The sequence below is a fragment of the Physeter macrocephalus genome, chromosome 10 (assembly GCF_002837175.3).
Source record: "Physeter macrocephalus isolate SW-GA chromosome 10, ASM283717v5, whole genome shotgun sequence".
In the NCBI taxonomy this organism is placed as follows: Eukaryota; Metazoa; Chordata; class Mammalia; order Artiodactyla; family Physeteridae; genus Physeter; species Physeter macrocephalus.
Genome location: NC_041223.1, coordinates 10,055,025 through 10,068,259, shown reverse-complemented (window position 1 = coordinate 10,068,259; position 13,235 = coordinate 10,055,025). Strand labels below are relative to the sequence as shown.

Genomic DNA, 13,235 nt, shown 5'->3' with positions numbered 1-13,235 from the left:
TTATTTTAAATAAAGTTTGCCCTACCTTTGTCTTTTTTTTTTTTTTTTTTTTTATTCCTCTACCACAGGATAGCTACAGCTCTCAGGGTATTTCTCAGCCCCCAACCCCCGGCAACCTGCCAGTCCCTTCCCCAATGTCCCCCAGCTCTGCTAGCATCTCCTCATTTCATGGAGATGAAAGTGATAGCATTAGCAGCCCAGGCTGGCCAAAGACTCCATCAAGCCCTGTAAGTGGCTCTGGTTTTTTGTTTTTTTTGTTTTTTTGGGGTTTTTTGATAATTAATTCTATTTTAATGCTTGCTTATTTATTTGTTTTATAAGACTTTTTCTTCATAATTTATCCATGAAAGGGTTTTGTTTATAGTAGTAACAGAATGAGTAAAGTTTGTATGCATCATACATAAGTTGATTGCTGGTAATGAAACCACCGATATAAAGAAGCGTCTCTATACGAAGCATGTGATTGTGTTACTGGGTCCAAACTCCTTCACGCAATGACTTTGTTTAAATGTCTAATCCATTGTGCGCTTATAGAAGATCTTTAAAACGAGTTAACTGCCCATTTACATGGGAACTAATAGCCATGGAGTGTATGATAAGTTTGGCCTTTGGCCTAAATCTTTCCTCGGCTATTGTGTCTGAAACGTCTTATTTCAAAACTGCCTATCTTGAAAATATAAATATTACACTCTGGGCACAGTTTAGCATATCATCAGCCAGGCTTTGTTTCAATCTGCTTGTCAGAAATTAACAGAAAAGTTGTAGAAATGTTAGTGCATGTGAATATGTGGAATGCTACTCTTAGATTAATGTGTGCCTACATTAGAATCAGTTGAGATAGAAAAATTATATCCTGCACAAGCCTGCTCATAATCTTGAAATTAAGTGTTGATTTCATACGATATTTAAAAAAACAAAAATGGAAATGTGCATATAAGGGAATTTTTTTAGCCTTAATATTCTTCTGTCTGTAGAGCTAGGCCTTTATTTTCCTACTAAAGAAATTAATTCTGTGCCATTAAAAAAGAAGAAGAATGGCACTGTAGTAACCTTTATTTTACATTCATATAAGGAATCAAAAGATCTTTTAAAAAAAAACAATCTTAACATGCAATTACTTGCCAAGCAGGCTTAATTAATGCGCTAATTTTTGCAAGACAATGTATTGAAGAGCACAGCTCAGGAAAAGCAAGTTGGAAGGAAGAAGGCTCTAACTGCAGAATCTGGCAATCTAGTCCAAACCCCAAAAGGAGGCTGCTATTAATTATCCATTCGCTGGTTTAAACAGATAGAGCTGAAGGTTTGAAGACTTGGTAGTTCCAGTAAACATTTGTAAAATTCATGTGAAGCTCTAGTATAACCAGCATTTTCCTTTTCAGAGGAAGAAAGGGCAATATTCGCTGTTACCTCCTTTGTAGACATATGTTTCGCTTTTTCAACAACCGAGATGAAATGAAAAATGCTTCTAATATGGATTAAGCAGAACTAATGGAAGAGAGAGTGCAGCTCCTTAATTCTGATATCTTTGTGTTATTTGCTTTGAGTCTCAGAAGGCAGCCAACATTGGGGGGCGGGGGGGGGGTGGTCCCATAATCTACTCTGGTGTTTTGTTTTGTTTTAATCATAGAAAAAGTGGTTTTGAATCAGTGATACTCTCAAGTTAACAGGTAGAACCCCAGCTATAACTTTTCAAAAACATTTGTTTATTGTCTCAGAGGGGAAGATTTCAGAGGTTGAAAATATCTTTAAAACCTTAAGATAATAATTAAGAATAATAATTTATTAAAGACTTCTAATAGACCATATTATAGGTTTAAAATTTCCATCTTGCTGATTTCTGAATTATAAAGAATGATTGAGATATTTATTTTAAGTTACTAGTCACATTATCTCTATCCAATAAGTCCTGTAGGAAACTATTATCAAAACCCTCCTTTCTACTTAAATATGAGAAAAAAGAAAACTGAATTGTTGATTTCATTAATATTTCTACATACATTATCTCTCCCTGTACCATAACCATTTTTTTGTTTAAGAATTTACAAGCAAACTTCTGGCTCCAGTCTTAGAACAAGGGAATAGCAGAAGATGTGGTCTGAGGTAGTGGGAGGTGTTAGAGATTGCTCTGTGTTTAAAAAACAGCACCACCCTCTAATGAGATGCTCATTCAAGAAAGGAACTAAAGGAGATTGTTATGCAGGACCTAAGATTATCTCTGGTATCAAATCACTGCAGATATGTATTGAAGAGTATTTAACTTCTCTTTCTGAGATACAACTTTAATTTGTACTTAAAATTGCTCCTAACGGTGTTTCTAATAAAGCCTATCTAATAGCAGGCCTGAAATGGACTAAATAACAAAGATGTTCTATGCTTTGACAGTGTGCCATGGACCAGCACTGTTTTGTTACAAAACATTCTAAAATAAAAATAAACATTTGCACATACACATGCATATACACATATTACCAGGCATATGGTAAAGACTGCTGAAATGTAAATCTGCTTCAAAGACTTGAGGAAAAGTGTACTTATAGACTTAATTAAGTTATATGCAAGGAAAACATTTGTGGCACCATAATAATGTCTTGCTGTAATTTTTCAGCTATCTCCATTTCTTTTTCTTGCCTCCACGACTGTTTCATGCAGCAGGATACAATTTTTACAACACCAGAGGAATCTGAGGTGGTGCTAGTGGCCTGAAAAAGTTAACCCGCTTCCTTCAGGGATAGTTTTCTTGCCCGTTGTCAATGGGTAGAGTGTAAATGACGTTTATCCAAAGGTCACATCATAATTAATGTCTCTGAACAAAAAAAGTATGTTTTGAGCCTGATCCGTGATAAGGTGTATAGTCTTTATTTCCTAGGGCTTTTGTTTCTCTTAATATCCTTTTTCTCTGTTTGGGCACCCAAATACTAACTTTGGGAATGGGCTAGTGTGCAGCCTTGGAAGCTGGGAATGGAGATGTTACTAGCCCACCAGTCCCTTCTCAGCTTTCAGTCTTACTAGATGTGTCCACATTCACTTAGCACTTCACTCACTGAAAACCTGTTTGTAGAATATTTTAATCAGCTGTTAATTCTTACTCGGATGGTGCTAGACTTTTCAGACCTTTCTTGTTCATTTGAGTATTCACTCAGAACAAATAATGTACTGAGTACCTTCAGTGTGCTGTCACTGTCGGTGATTCAAGATCAACCCAGTTCCTGCCTTGTGGAACTTAAAGTCTAGTCAGGAGAGTGGAGGGCAGACGGCTAATCCCGCGCAAAACATAGGCCTCTATATGCACTGTGAGGCCAGGTGCCAGCGAGGACAGATAAAGCTTGCGATGATGATTCAGACCAGGGAGCCAGCGTCAGGGGAGGCCTCTTCTAGGACCTAACGTAAAACTGAGGCTTGACCACTTTCTTTTCATACAGATGCATTTTTTTTACATTATGGTACCATAAAATGCATTTTTGAAGATCTAAAAACTATGAAAAGTAAAACAATTCTGTTAAAAACTGTTATCTTCATTAAGGTTTTCTAATTTTATGAGAACAAATTGAGATATGTAAAAGTTAATTAAACTTAAGTTCACGTAAGAAAGAAAGGTAGGAAAAGTTAAAATATGGATAGTCAAACCAAGTAAATCATTACTCTAGGCCGGTTTCAGGTTACGAGAATCCACTCCTTTCATAGGTAGGAACAAACACTTCACAGTCTCATAGCTTGGGTCACGATTAACTTTGTCCTGGAGCCCTTGCACAGTCTGGGTTTAGAGAGGACGTGGCCGGAACAGCAGCTGGATCTTTTACTCGGGATGTTGGCGGAGCCCCTAGAGTGATTGTAAGCTGAAACGACTGATTTCATATCTCTTATTGTTAAATGGAATCTCAGACTTTTCCTCTCGGTTCTTCGCAGATGAAATGCAAGGGGGGGAGGTTCATGGTGGTGGTTTTAATTGATTTTAGGTGATCATGGTTTTTTCCTCTGGTTCTTCTTTTCAAATGTTTACTTTTTTAAAAAAAGATTGGGTCCACTGTTTTCAGTGGACCTCCCAATAAAGACAGAGTTTCAAAACTATGATTTGGAAACCTCCTGTTCATAACTACCTCATGAACGATGACAAAGTCTCTGAAACGTTCCCAGTATGAGAACGTGTTGTAAAATGTGTTAGATCAGTTTCTTTTCCGAGTCAGATATTCCGTGGGTGTGAGAATATGGTAAATAAATTTTTAAAACTTATTTGGATATGGAGTATGTTCCATAATCTGGTATGTACATGAGTTTATAGACATATGTAGGAACATGAATACGTACTTTAAGTTCTTTTCTAAAGTCACTTTTAAGTGACTTGCTCTTTCGCTTCAGCATCAGTTTAAATTCTAAAAGATCACATTATTTTTTTGTTTGTTTGTTTTTTTGCGGTACGCGGGCCTCTCACTGTTGCGGCCTCTCCCGTTGCGGAGCACAGGCTCCGGACGCGCAGGCTCAGCGGCCATGGCCCACGGGCCCAGCCGCTCCGCGGCATGTGGGATCCTCCCGGAGCGGGGCACGAACCCGCGTCCCCTGCATCGGCAGGCGGACTCTCAACCACTGCGCCACCAGGGAAGCCCCACATTATTTTTTTTATCCTACCACTGTACTTTTTTTATTTACATCAACTGTATTACCCAGTTTTATATATTTTATGTAAAGATTTTATGCTTCAATAATTCTAAAGCTGAAGGCTTAAAATTTTAGCCAGAACCGCTTGGGAAAATTACGTGTTAATTGGAGGGACCTCTGCTGCTCACCAGCTTGATTAGTTTCATTCTCAAGCATCCTTTCTCAGGCCCTACACCACCACTGCCCCCATTTCAGCAGTATGTTTAAAATTATCTTGAGCTAAATATAATGAAAAAGAGTTAAGAAAAACTCCATCTAAAATAAGAGCTATACACTGCAAATGACGACCTAGTAAATAAACATGACTAAATGAAGTACATTCTTATTCCAAGGAAATCTTTATCGAGACTTTACAAGTGGTTTTGCACAATAATCCCAGAGTTGCAGATATTACAAGTGCACAAGTATTGTTACCAATACAGAGACATAAAAGAAAGGAAAAATATACAGTTGGGCTCTTTATGAAACCACAACTTTTGACATTTTAGAATCAAATACATAGTTAGAAAAATAAAAGACCAAGAATTAGAGCATCAGTATAAACCAAATGGGCACATGAAAGTAAACGTGTGTATTTATCCATAGATATGCTGGGAGTATGAAATAGCACATGTCTTTGTGACTAACACATGGTTGCTTAAGAAGTGTATTCAAATATCTAAACAGCCCCTTAACCTTGGCAGAGAAGTTCAAGAAATCTTAGGTCGGGAAAGCAGGTCGTTAGGAGCGAATGCCAGAGCTTTAGCTGGCCGTTAGTTTACAAAGCTCTCGAGTGTAGAGCCCACACACCACTGGGTCCTGTGACATGTGACCTACCTTATATTTTTCAGCGAGTACCACGTGTTTGCTCTCCTCCATATGATCTGGTTTTAATGAAGACACGCATTGGCCATCCACATTTTGACAAGGAAATGTAGGAGTCCATGTAGGTTTTTAGGGCTCTATAACATTACGTGTGAAATTGTAAATTCACTGTGATCGTTCAATGAGCGAGCACCCTTTTGTTTTTAAAAATGACGCGAGGCGTCGTTGGAATCTTGCCTTCTGGGATTCAACGCTTATATCGATAAAGTAAAAAAGGTTTTTGTTCCTTTCTTCTTGTCTTTCAAGTATATAAAAGGGGGAGTTTGGGCCCTTTATTTAAAGTCAAAGTAAATTCTTAATTAAGACAATGTATACTTTGTGCCTGAACTAGTAGCCTTCATTCCTAATTGTTGTGTGATAGCAGTAGCTTTTAAATTTCTTCTCTTCTTGTATTTGGTAGCTCATTACTCTCTTCTCACCTTCTTCCCTTTCCCTTTGCCACCCGTGCCCCATCCCCAAATGCTCCATCTGGGCTCTAGAAGTCCAGCTCATCCACCACCACTGGGGAAAAGATCACAAAGGTGTATGAATTGGGGAATGAGCCAGAGAGAAAGCTGTGGGTAGACCGATACCTCACCTTCATGGAGGAGAGAGGCTCCCCGGTCTCAAGTCTGCCTGCGGTGGGCAAGAAGCCCTTGGACCTGTTCCGACTCTATGTCTGCGTTAAAGAGATTGGAGGTTTGGCACAGGTGAGAATGAATGAATGAATGAGGAGATGCTATAGATAAGCTCTTACAGCAGCTTTCTTTGAATACACAGACTCGAATTTTTTTCTCACAAAGAAAAAGCGAAGCCCCTGGGAAGGTTGCCTTTACTGGGATCCATGTTCATGTGCTGCAGGGGGAGAGTGCTGGGGCCAGGGACCTGGGTCTGCTGCCCACTCGCAGAGTGACCTCAGTCATTTATGTGGATCTCAGTCCTCATCTGTAAGATGAGACATTTGGGCTAGATTTTGCTTTTGGGTCCCTGACAGCTCCAGAATTCTACTGAATCTGTCAGAATTTCATAGTAAGTAAAAATGTTTTGCAAATGACTAAATTGTCTAGATTAGATGTAAATCAAATTCACTGTTTCCCTCTATCCAGAGCAATTTAGCAAGAAAACTAAGTCATACTTCCAAGACCACGTCCACTATACCTGGGCGACAAGAAGAGCAGTGCTGTCCCTTTTTCACGGGGCTGAGACTGGCAAGGGCAGAAGTGGCGCCCAGAGTGCAGAATTCCAGGAGGCGCTCTTTTGGGGGTGTGCAGATGCCTCCCCTGCACTTCCCCTTTCAGTTTTGTACCCTAGAGGCCACACTTCGCTCACCAGTCTCAGCCCAGTTTTTAGCATTGGGTCTGGTTTGTGTGTTCATGTCCCGAAGTAGAACGGGGGAAAGTGTCCTAAGGGGTGAGTGCCCACTGCGTTCTGGGCACTGTGCTTTTTCTTGTCACTTTTTTTCTCAATACCCATGAAATGCAAGGTCATCGGCCCTGAAGAAGAGATGTAACAAGATGAAGTACTGCCGTCCCTTGGGATCCATGGGGGATTGGTTCCAGGACCCCGACAGATACCAGAATCCTCAGAGCTCGAGTCCCTTATTTATATCACCTACACACAACCTCCCGTATACTTTGAATCATCTCTAGATTACTTATAATATCCAATAAAATGCAATGCTACCTAAATAGTTGCCGGTACAAATGCAAGTTTTGATTTTTGGAACTTTCTGGAATTTTTTTTTTTTTTTTTTTTTTTTTTAACACTTTGAATCTGAAGTTGGCTGAATTCACAAATGCATCACCCAGGGACATGGAAGGCCGACTGTACAATGTTGTGGCCCAGGGATTCTCAGGCTAGGTGGTGAGGCCAGGTCTGTCTGATTGCAAAACGCAAGCCCTTTCATCTGCCCGTAGTTCTCAGACCTAGCTGTTCATTAGCATCACCTGGGCGACTTTAAAACCTGTCAGTACCTGGGCTCCCACCCAGACCGATGAAAGTAGCTGCGCGGGCCTCAGGTGGTGCAGGGCCTCACTGTCCAAAGGCAGGTCATCTAATCCACAGGTATCACCGAGGGCCCACCCTGGTCTCAGTGCCACACAGCTCTTGGGGATGCAGGAGAGGGCCGTTCTCAGCCCTCCCTGAGGTGCCTCCTCCCAGCCGAGACCTGAGGCCTACAACTGAAGCAATCAGAGCTTGACTCCAGACTGCCTGATCAGATGGTGAATCGCAGGATGCAGACCAGGCCCGAGTGGTGCTCAGTGAAGGGAGAGGTCAGGATACACACCTCTCTCCTGCACTGAAACCCTCTGACCTTTCCCCTCTGTACCTGGACACCCCTGACCTTTCCCCTCTGAGCATAGACCCCCCGACCTTTCCTCTCTGCGCCTAGACACCCCTGACATTTCTCCTACGGGCATAGACTCCCCTGACCGTCTTTCTTTACACCTAGATCCCCTGACAGATTTTCTCAGACTCCCCAGGACGCTAAACAATTGGGTTGCTCCCATCGCAGAAGCGTAGGGAGTGTCTAGACTCCTCACTCTGTCAGTAGTGTGCATTCCGTGTTGGTCAGGCAGCAGGACCCCGCTGGCTCAGCTAGTGAAGCTGCTCGCACGTAGCAGTGATCCACAGCGGTGAGCTCCTTGGCAGGACTGCTGCTCACACCCCGTCTTGCGCTCTACCCGGCGGCCGTCAGATGTGGTTGGAATAGGTGCCGCAGCCACAGATAGATCAGCTCGTTCAGGGTATATCAGGCAGCGCTCTGCTTACTGTTTGGGAAGCAATTGCAAGCCTGCTTGTTGCAGCCTGGCGTTAAGAAACAAAAATGGCATTAAGCATTCCCAGGAGCATTCCGTGGTTTATCATGCACCATTTAGTACTAAGTAAATGGACATAAAGAGCTTCGTGAGAAATTTTGAATCCAAAAATTGAACATTCCATTAAAACTCTCTGTCTCCTTAACCTATGCTACTTAACACAGGAAACATCTAAAGGCAAAATATTCCCCAAGTATTTGCAGGCCTTCACGTTTCCTTTGTGTGTCGACGTCATGTAACTTGTGTTCCCATGTGGGAATCGAAAGGTTAAAGTAATTCCTCAAATCCTTTTATAACATTTGAGGATTTCCTTCCTTTTTTCTCTTCTCTTTTTGCGGTTGTGTTCCCTCCGTCCGAAGTGTGAGCGGGAACACTGGGTAGTCCTGTGCACCCCTTCCCAAGCCCACAGGTGCTGCCATGTCAGCGACCTGGTGGCTCCACAGCTCAGACAGGGCTGATGGCTTCGGCCGGGTTTTTAAGTTGGGCTCATTTGGTTGGGGCCTTATTCACCCAACACCACAAGAAAGCCTCATGAGAGGCTGGGCGCGGACCAAAATTTTAGGCTCATCTTTCCGGAAGCTTGTGGCTGTTGGAAGAAGATACTGTTTTTCATATTAAGGCTCAAACACTTAAATTGCAAAATAGTTCTGTTATTGCTTCTTATATTAGTTTTTAGACACCCTTCTTTTTTTCTTTTTTCCTTTTTTTTTTTTTAAGATAAGAGGTGGTATGGAGATGAGTGTGAGCGAGAGCGTACATTTGCTCAGAGATAAATTGCTGGGCCCGGACAGCACCAGCTCTGGAAGAGTGTGAGGCATTAGAAGATGCACCAGGCAGAAGAATCTCCATGAGCAATGCTTTTCATGTAGCTATCAGCAGGTTCCTTAATGGTTTTATAACTGTAAATGCTGTCTATGCACTACTGAGTGGGAGTAATGAGCATTAGTTAAAAGAGGCAAGTGAAGAAAAAAAAAAAAGTAAACCAAGACATTAAGTGCTTTTTTTTTGTCTCCTGGCTTTAAACAAGCCACTTTGCTGCAAACCAGTGATCCTGCCTTTTTTTTTTTTTTTTTTTTTTTTTTTTGCCAGGTTAATAAAAACAAGAAGTGGCGTGAGCTGGCAACCAACCTAAATGTTGGTACTTCAAGCAGTGCAGCGAGCTCCCTGAAAAAGCAGTATATTCAGTACCTGTTTGCCTTTGAGTGCAAGACTGAGCGAGGGGAGGAGCCCCCGCCGGAAGTCTTCAGCACGGGAGACACCAAGAAGCAGCCCAAGCTCCAGCCGCCCTCTCCTGGTAAGTGGTGGTGCTGCAGCTGTAGCGGCGGGCGAGCCGGGGACCCCGCCCCCGTGGAGCTCCTCCCAGGCTCTAAGAAGGCCGCTCAGAGTAAAGCAAGCAGAGCAAACTGGGATCTTAGAGAGCCAGGGGTGTTCTGTTCTGTCTTGTCTATTTAATTAGACCCCGTTGGCAGTGCTTAAGGGAAGAAAGAATAAAATTTGGGGTATTGTCATTTCTGGTCAGCACTTTGAAGGCACTGTTCTTTTGCTTTACCTTTTTTAGTCAAAGTAGACTTTGGAATTCTGAGTTTTATACCTTTATTCTTTATACAATTATTTTAAAATATTCCATCTAACTGTCAAAATAAGTCTCCCCAATAACCTGTGCTAATACTGGAAACACCACCCTGCAGATTTAACAGCCAGCTTCTACCAGCTCTGCCTCTGTCAGAGACACTCCGATTTGTACGTTAACAAAATGGAATTTGGACTTAGTTTTTAATGTCCCCAGCCAAGCAAGTTTTTGTTTGTAGGGAATTCAGCAAACTGTCATGATAAAGGTCTATATAGCCCTATTTCTGAGAAAGAGTAGTCCAGTTAACTTTGACCCCAAGGTCAGGAATCTTAAAATACTGTTTAGGAATAATGGTGATTCGCTTAAATTCTCATAAGCAAAATCATATTGATGATACCTGCCTTCTCTCCTATCTCTTCACTCAACTGTTGGAGACCCTGCCATTGTTTCAGCTCTCCCGGTAGCTTTTGTTCTGCCTGTTAGTGTTTCAAATTTGCTATTACTGAATCATTATATTCTGATAAATACGATATTAGAGGTGGGAAGAAACTTGCATCATCCTTAGTTCTGGGTGGTGACCTCACTCAAGTTAAATTTGATCATTCTGTTGTCTGTTTCTGGCCGTGTCCAAGCCCTGGGATGGTCCACGCTTAGTCACACTGTCCCACATACAAGATGGGGCTGATTGTACCTGCCACTTCCCCCAGCAGAGGCTTGTTCTGCAGTCAAATGATTATAGCTCATTGCCAGTATTTCTTGAGCACTTACAGTGCGCCAGACGCTCTTCTAAGTGCTGTATCATTTAATCTTCATGTTAGCCCTGTGATAAAGATACTGTACTGAAATCCCTGAGAAAACTGAGGCACACAAAATCTAAGCAGACTGATATACACTAATTTGTATGAAATAGATAACTAATAAGAACTTGCTGTATAAAAAAATAAATCAAATAAAATTCAAAAATTCAATAAATAAATAAATAATCTAAGCAGACTGGCCCATTGTTGCTTGTGAGTGGAAAAACCGGGCCTTGATCCCAGACATCTGGCTCTAGCATTAGAGAGCTAGATGTACCTACTACACCTGTGTTTAAAGTAGCATTGTAATAGGTAAACTGTTTACACATAGGACATGGTATCTGTGAGCCAAAGAAAGGAGTTGTTTCTCCTTTAATTATTCCCTCTAGCTGATATCTGGATGGCAATGCTAATATCTAAGGCCACTTAGAGATCTCAAATAAATACTTTTTAGGCCCCAGGTGCACTTGTAATGAGCATACCTAGATATAGATCTGTTGGTTCTAAATACAAATAGAGAAGTCCTCCTCTCTAACCCCACCCTTAAAGATTCACAGCCTTTGCCAGTTATGGTATACTTTAAAAACTGTGAAATCTAATTTCAAAAATCTCACAACACTAACAAGCTGCCTATGAACAGCTCTGAAACTATTTTTCCAAAATAAAAACCCGGTACGGTGTAGGGACCAAAGTGGCAATGTCTGCAAAGATCTAAAGGTATATTTTATTTGCCAGGAAAGAACTCCTGTCAGTGAATGGTCTGCACTTCTGTACGGAGAATAGCTCCCCCAGCGTGCGTCAGCTTCAGTACAAGAAATCCTGCTGAGGTATAGATAGTTCAGAAAGCACAGGGCCTGTTCTCTTCACAGTCAGCTCTTACCTTTCCCCCCCTTTTTTTAAACTACCGTTTTTATGGCAACATTATCGCTTTAACTGCACAAAAGAGCTTGGATTGCAGATGCACTTCTGATAATACATCCTTCTTAGTGGTCCAAATGGAGCCCAAGTCCTGTGAAACAGGAAGCAGGGGAGGAAAGCTTCCTGAGTTTAGCCATTCAGCCAGTGCAAGGCCTGGAAGGCATCGTGCAGGGTGCACGGGGCCATGTGCTTGGCTCATGTGTTCTGCACACCACTCGGCAAGAGAGACGGACACACGGACTGAGCAGTAGGGTAGTGAGTAACATCAGCCTCTCAACCAAAAGCCAGGCGTTTCCTCCAGCGTCTGTGAATTGTGGCCTCTTTGATTCCAGACCTATCATTAAGGAAAATGCCTCTGAAACATTTTTATTGTCAGAGAAGGGAAACATTATTCCCAGGTATTTGCCATGCCAGGGCCTCATACACTAATTTTCAACCAAAGTTTGTGTTCTTTGAAGTCGGTTTTTCCCATAAGAGCATAACTGTAGTTTATTCCTTACCAGTACATCCAGGCAAACAACTAAAAGATTCCTAAGAAACATTCTAGATGGTTTTTTCAAATGGTCATAATGAACCAACTTAAATCCTAAGTGCTAATGACTTAGCATTCTAAGTCATCCCTCTGTATTCCAGTTTTGATCTGATGCAGCTGATACGGATCTGAAAGTCAATCCTGTCAGCCCCTGAGAGGTATCTATCACCCCTTAGCCCTGGGGGCTGCACCAGGATCTTCACTGTTGAGTGGCTGTGTGGTTTCTCATGCCAGAGATCCAGGCTGTGTCTTCCGGGGACTAGAGCAAGTCAGCCAGAGGAAGGCTCCTGAATGAAACCTGAGCAAGGACTTGGGGGTATGGTTGCATCTCTGAGGTGCCGGCGGGGCTCTTGTTATAACAGACTGTAAAAGTTTGTGGAGTTCTAATGAACAGCCACAGGAGTCGCCTCCCCAGGTGGCCTGGGCCGCCTGTAAGCTAGAGTGGGGGAGGGGAGGGGGGGGAGGGGACCCGCCTGGAGGAGTGCTGGGAGGTGGCAGGAAGCTCCACTTTCAGTTAGTAAGTCTGTAACCAAAAACCCATCCATCTTTGCTGGCAGGTGGCTGACTGCATTTCTATTATTAGCTGATGGGTGATGTCACAGAACCTGTCACGGATCCAACTAGGGAATCCTCAGTGGAAGATAAATGAGAAAGGGGCTCGGGTTATAAACAGAGGTGCCCTCTGGGTGACCTCTGGTCGCTGTAGACCTGGGACATATCAGCTATTGCTCTTCTCCCCACCCTACTTCCCGTAACCCCAGCCAGAACTGGGGCACCGGGTTCATGCTGTGTAAATTATCTTCCCAGCTAGGAGTCTGGCTGTACAGTCTCAAGTGTGTGGATGCACTTAACCTTCAGTAACCTTTGCATTGTTTACTTTTGAGTATACATCTGTAACTTCTGGCACAAGGTAGGAATATCCTGGAGAGCCGGCCTCCTGGCTGCCTTCTTTTTTTTTTTTTTCCTAAAAGGAAAGGAAAACACACTGGCAAGTGGCAAGAGGGGAGAATTTTTCCTGTATTTTTTTCTTATTAGCTGTAAATGTGAATACTTGTAAATAAGGGTCATTCTGAGATCACAGCCTTGTGAGACATGTTGCACGGAAG

The 13,235-nt window shown here is 42.3% G+C and overlaps 1 protein-coding gene across 4 annotated transcripts in view; it reads left to right on the top strand.

Moving 5' to 3' along the window:
- The window catches only part of ARID1B (AT-rich interaction domain 1B), a 455,213-nt gene that overhangs the window by 418,394 nt on the left and 23,584 nt on the right, over positions 1 to 13,235 (top strand). For 3 of the 4 annotated variants that reach the window (XM_024122602.3, XM_055087420.1, XM_024122605.3), the window contains 3 exons: positions 69 to 227; positions 5,994 to 6,203; positions 9,402 to 9,606. In XM_024122602.3, coding sequence (XP_023978370.2) covers positions 69 to 227; positions 5,994 to 6,203; positions 9,402 to 9,606 — 574 coding nt within the window. The remainder of the gene's footprint in view (positions 1 to 68; positions 228 to 5,993; positions 6,204 to 9,401; positions 9,607 to 13,235) is intronic. The other variant, XM_055087421.1, reaches the window with a different exon arrangement.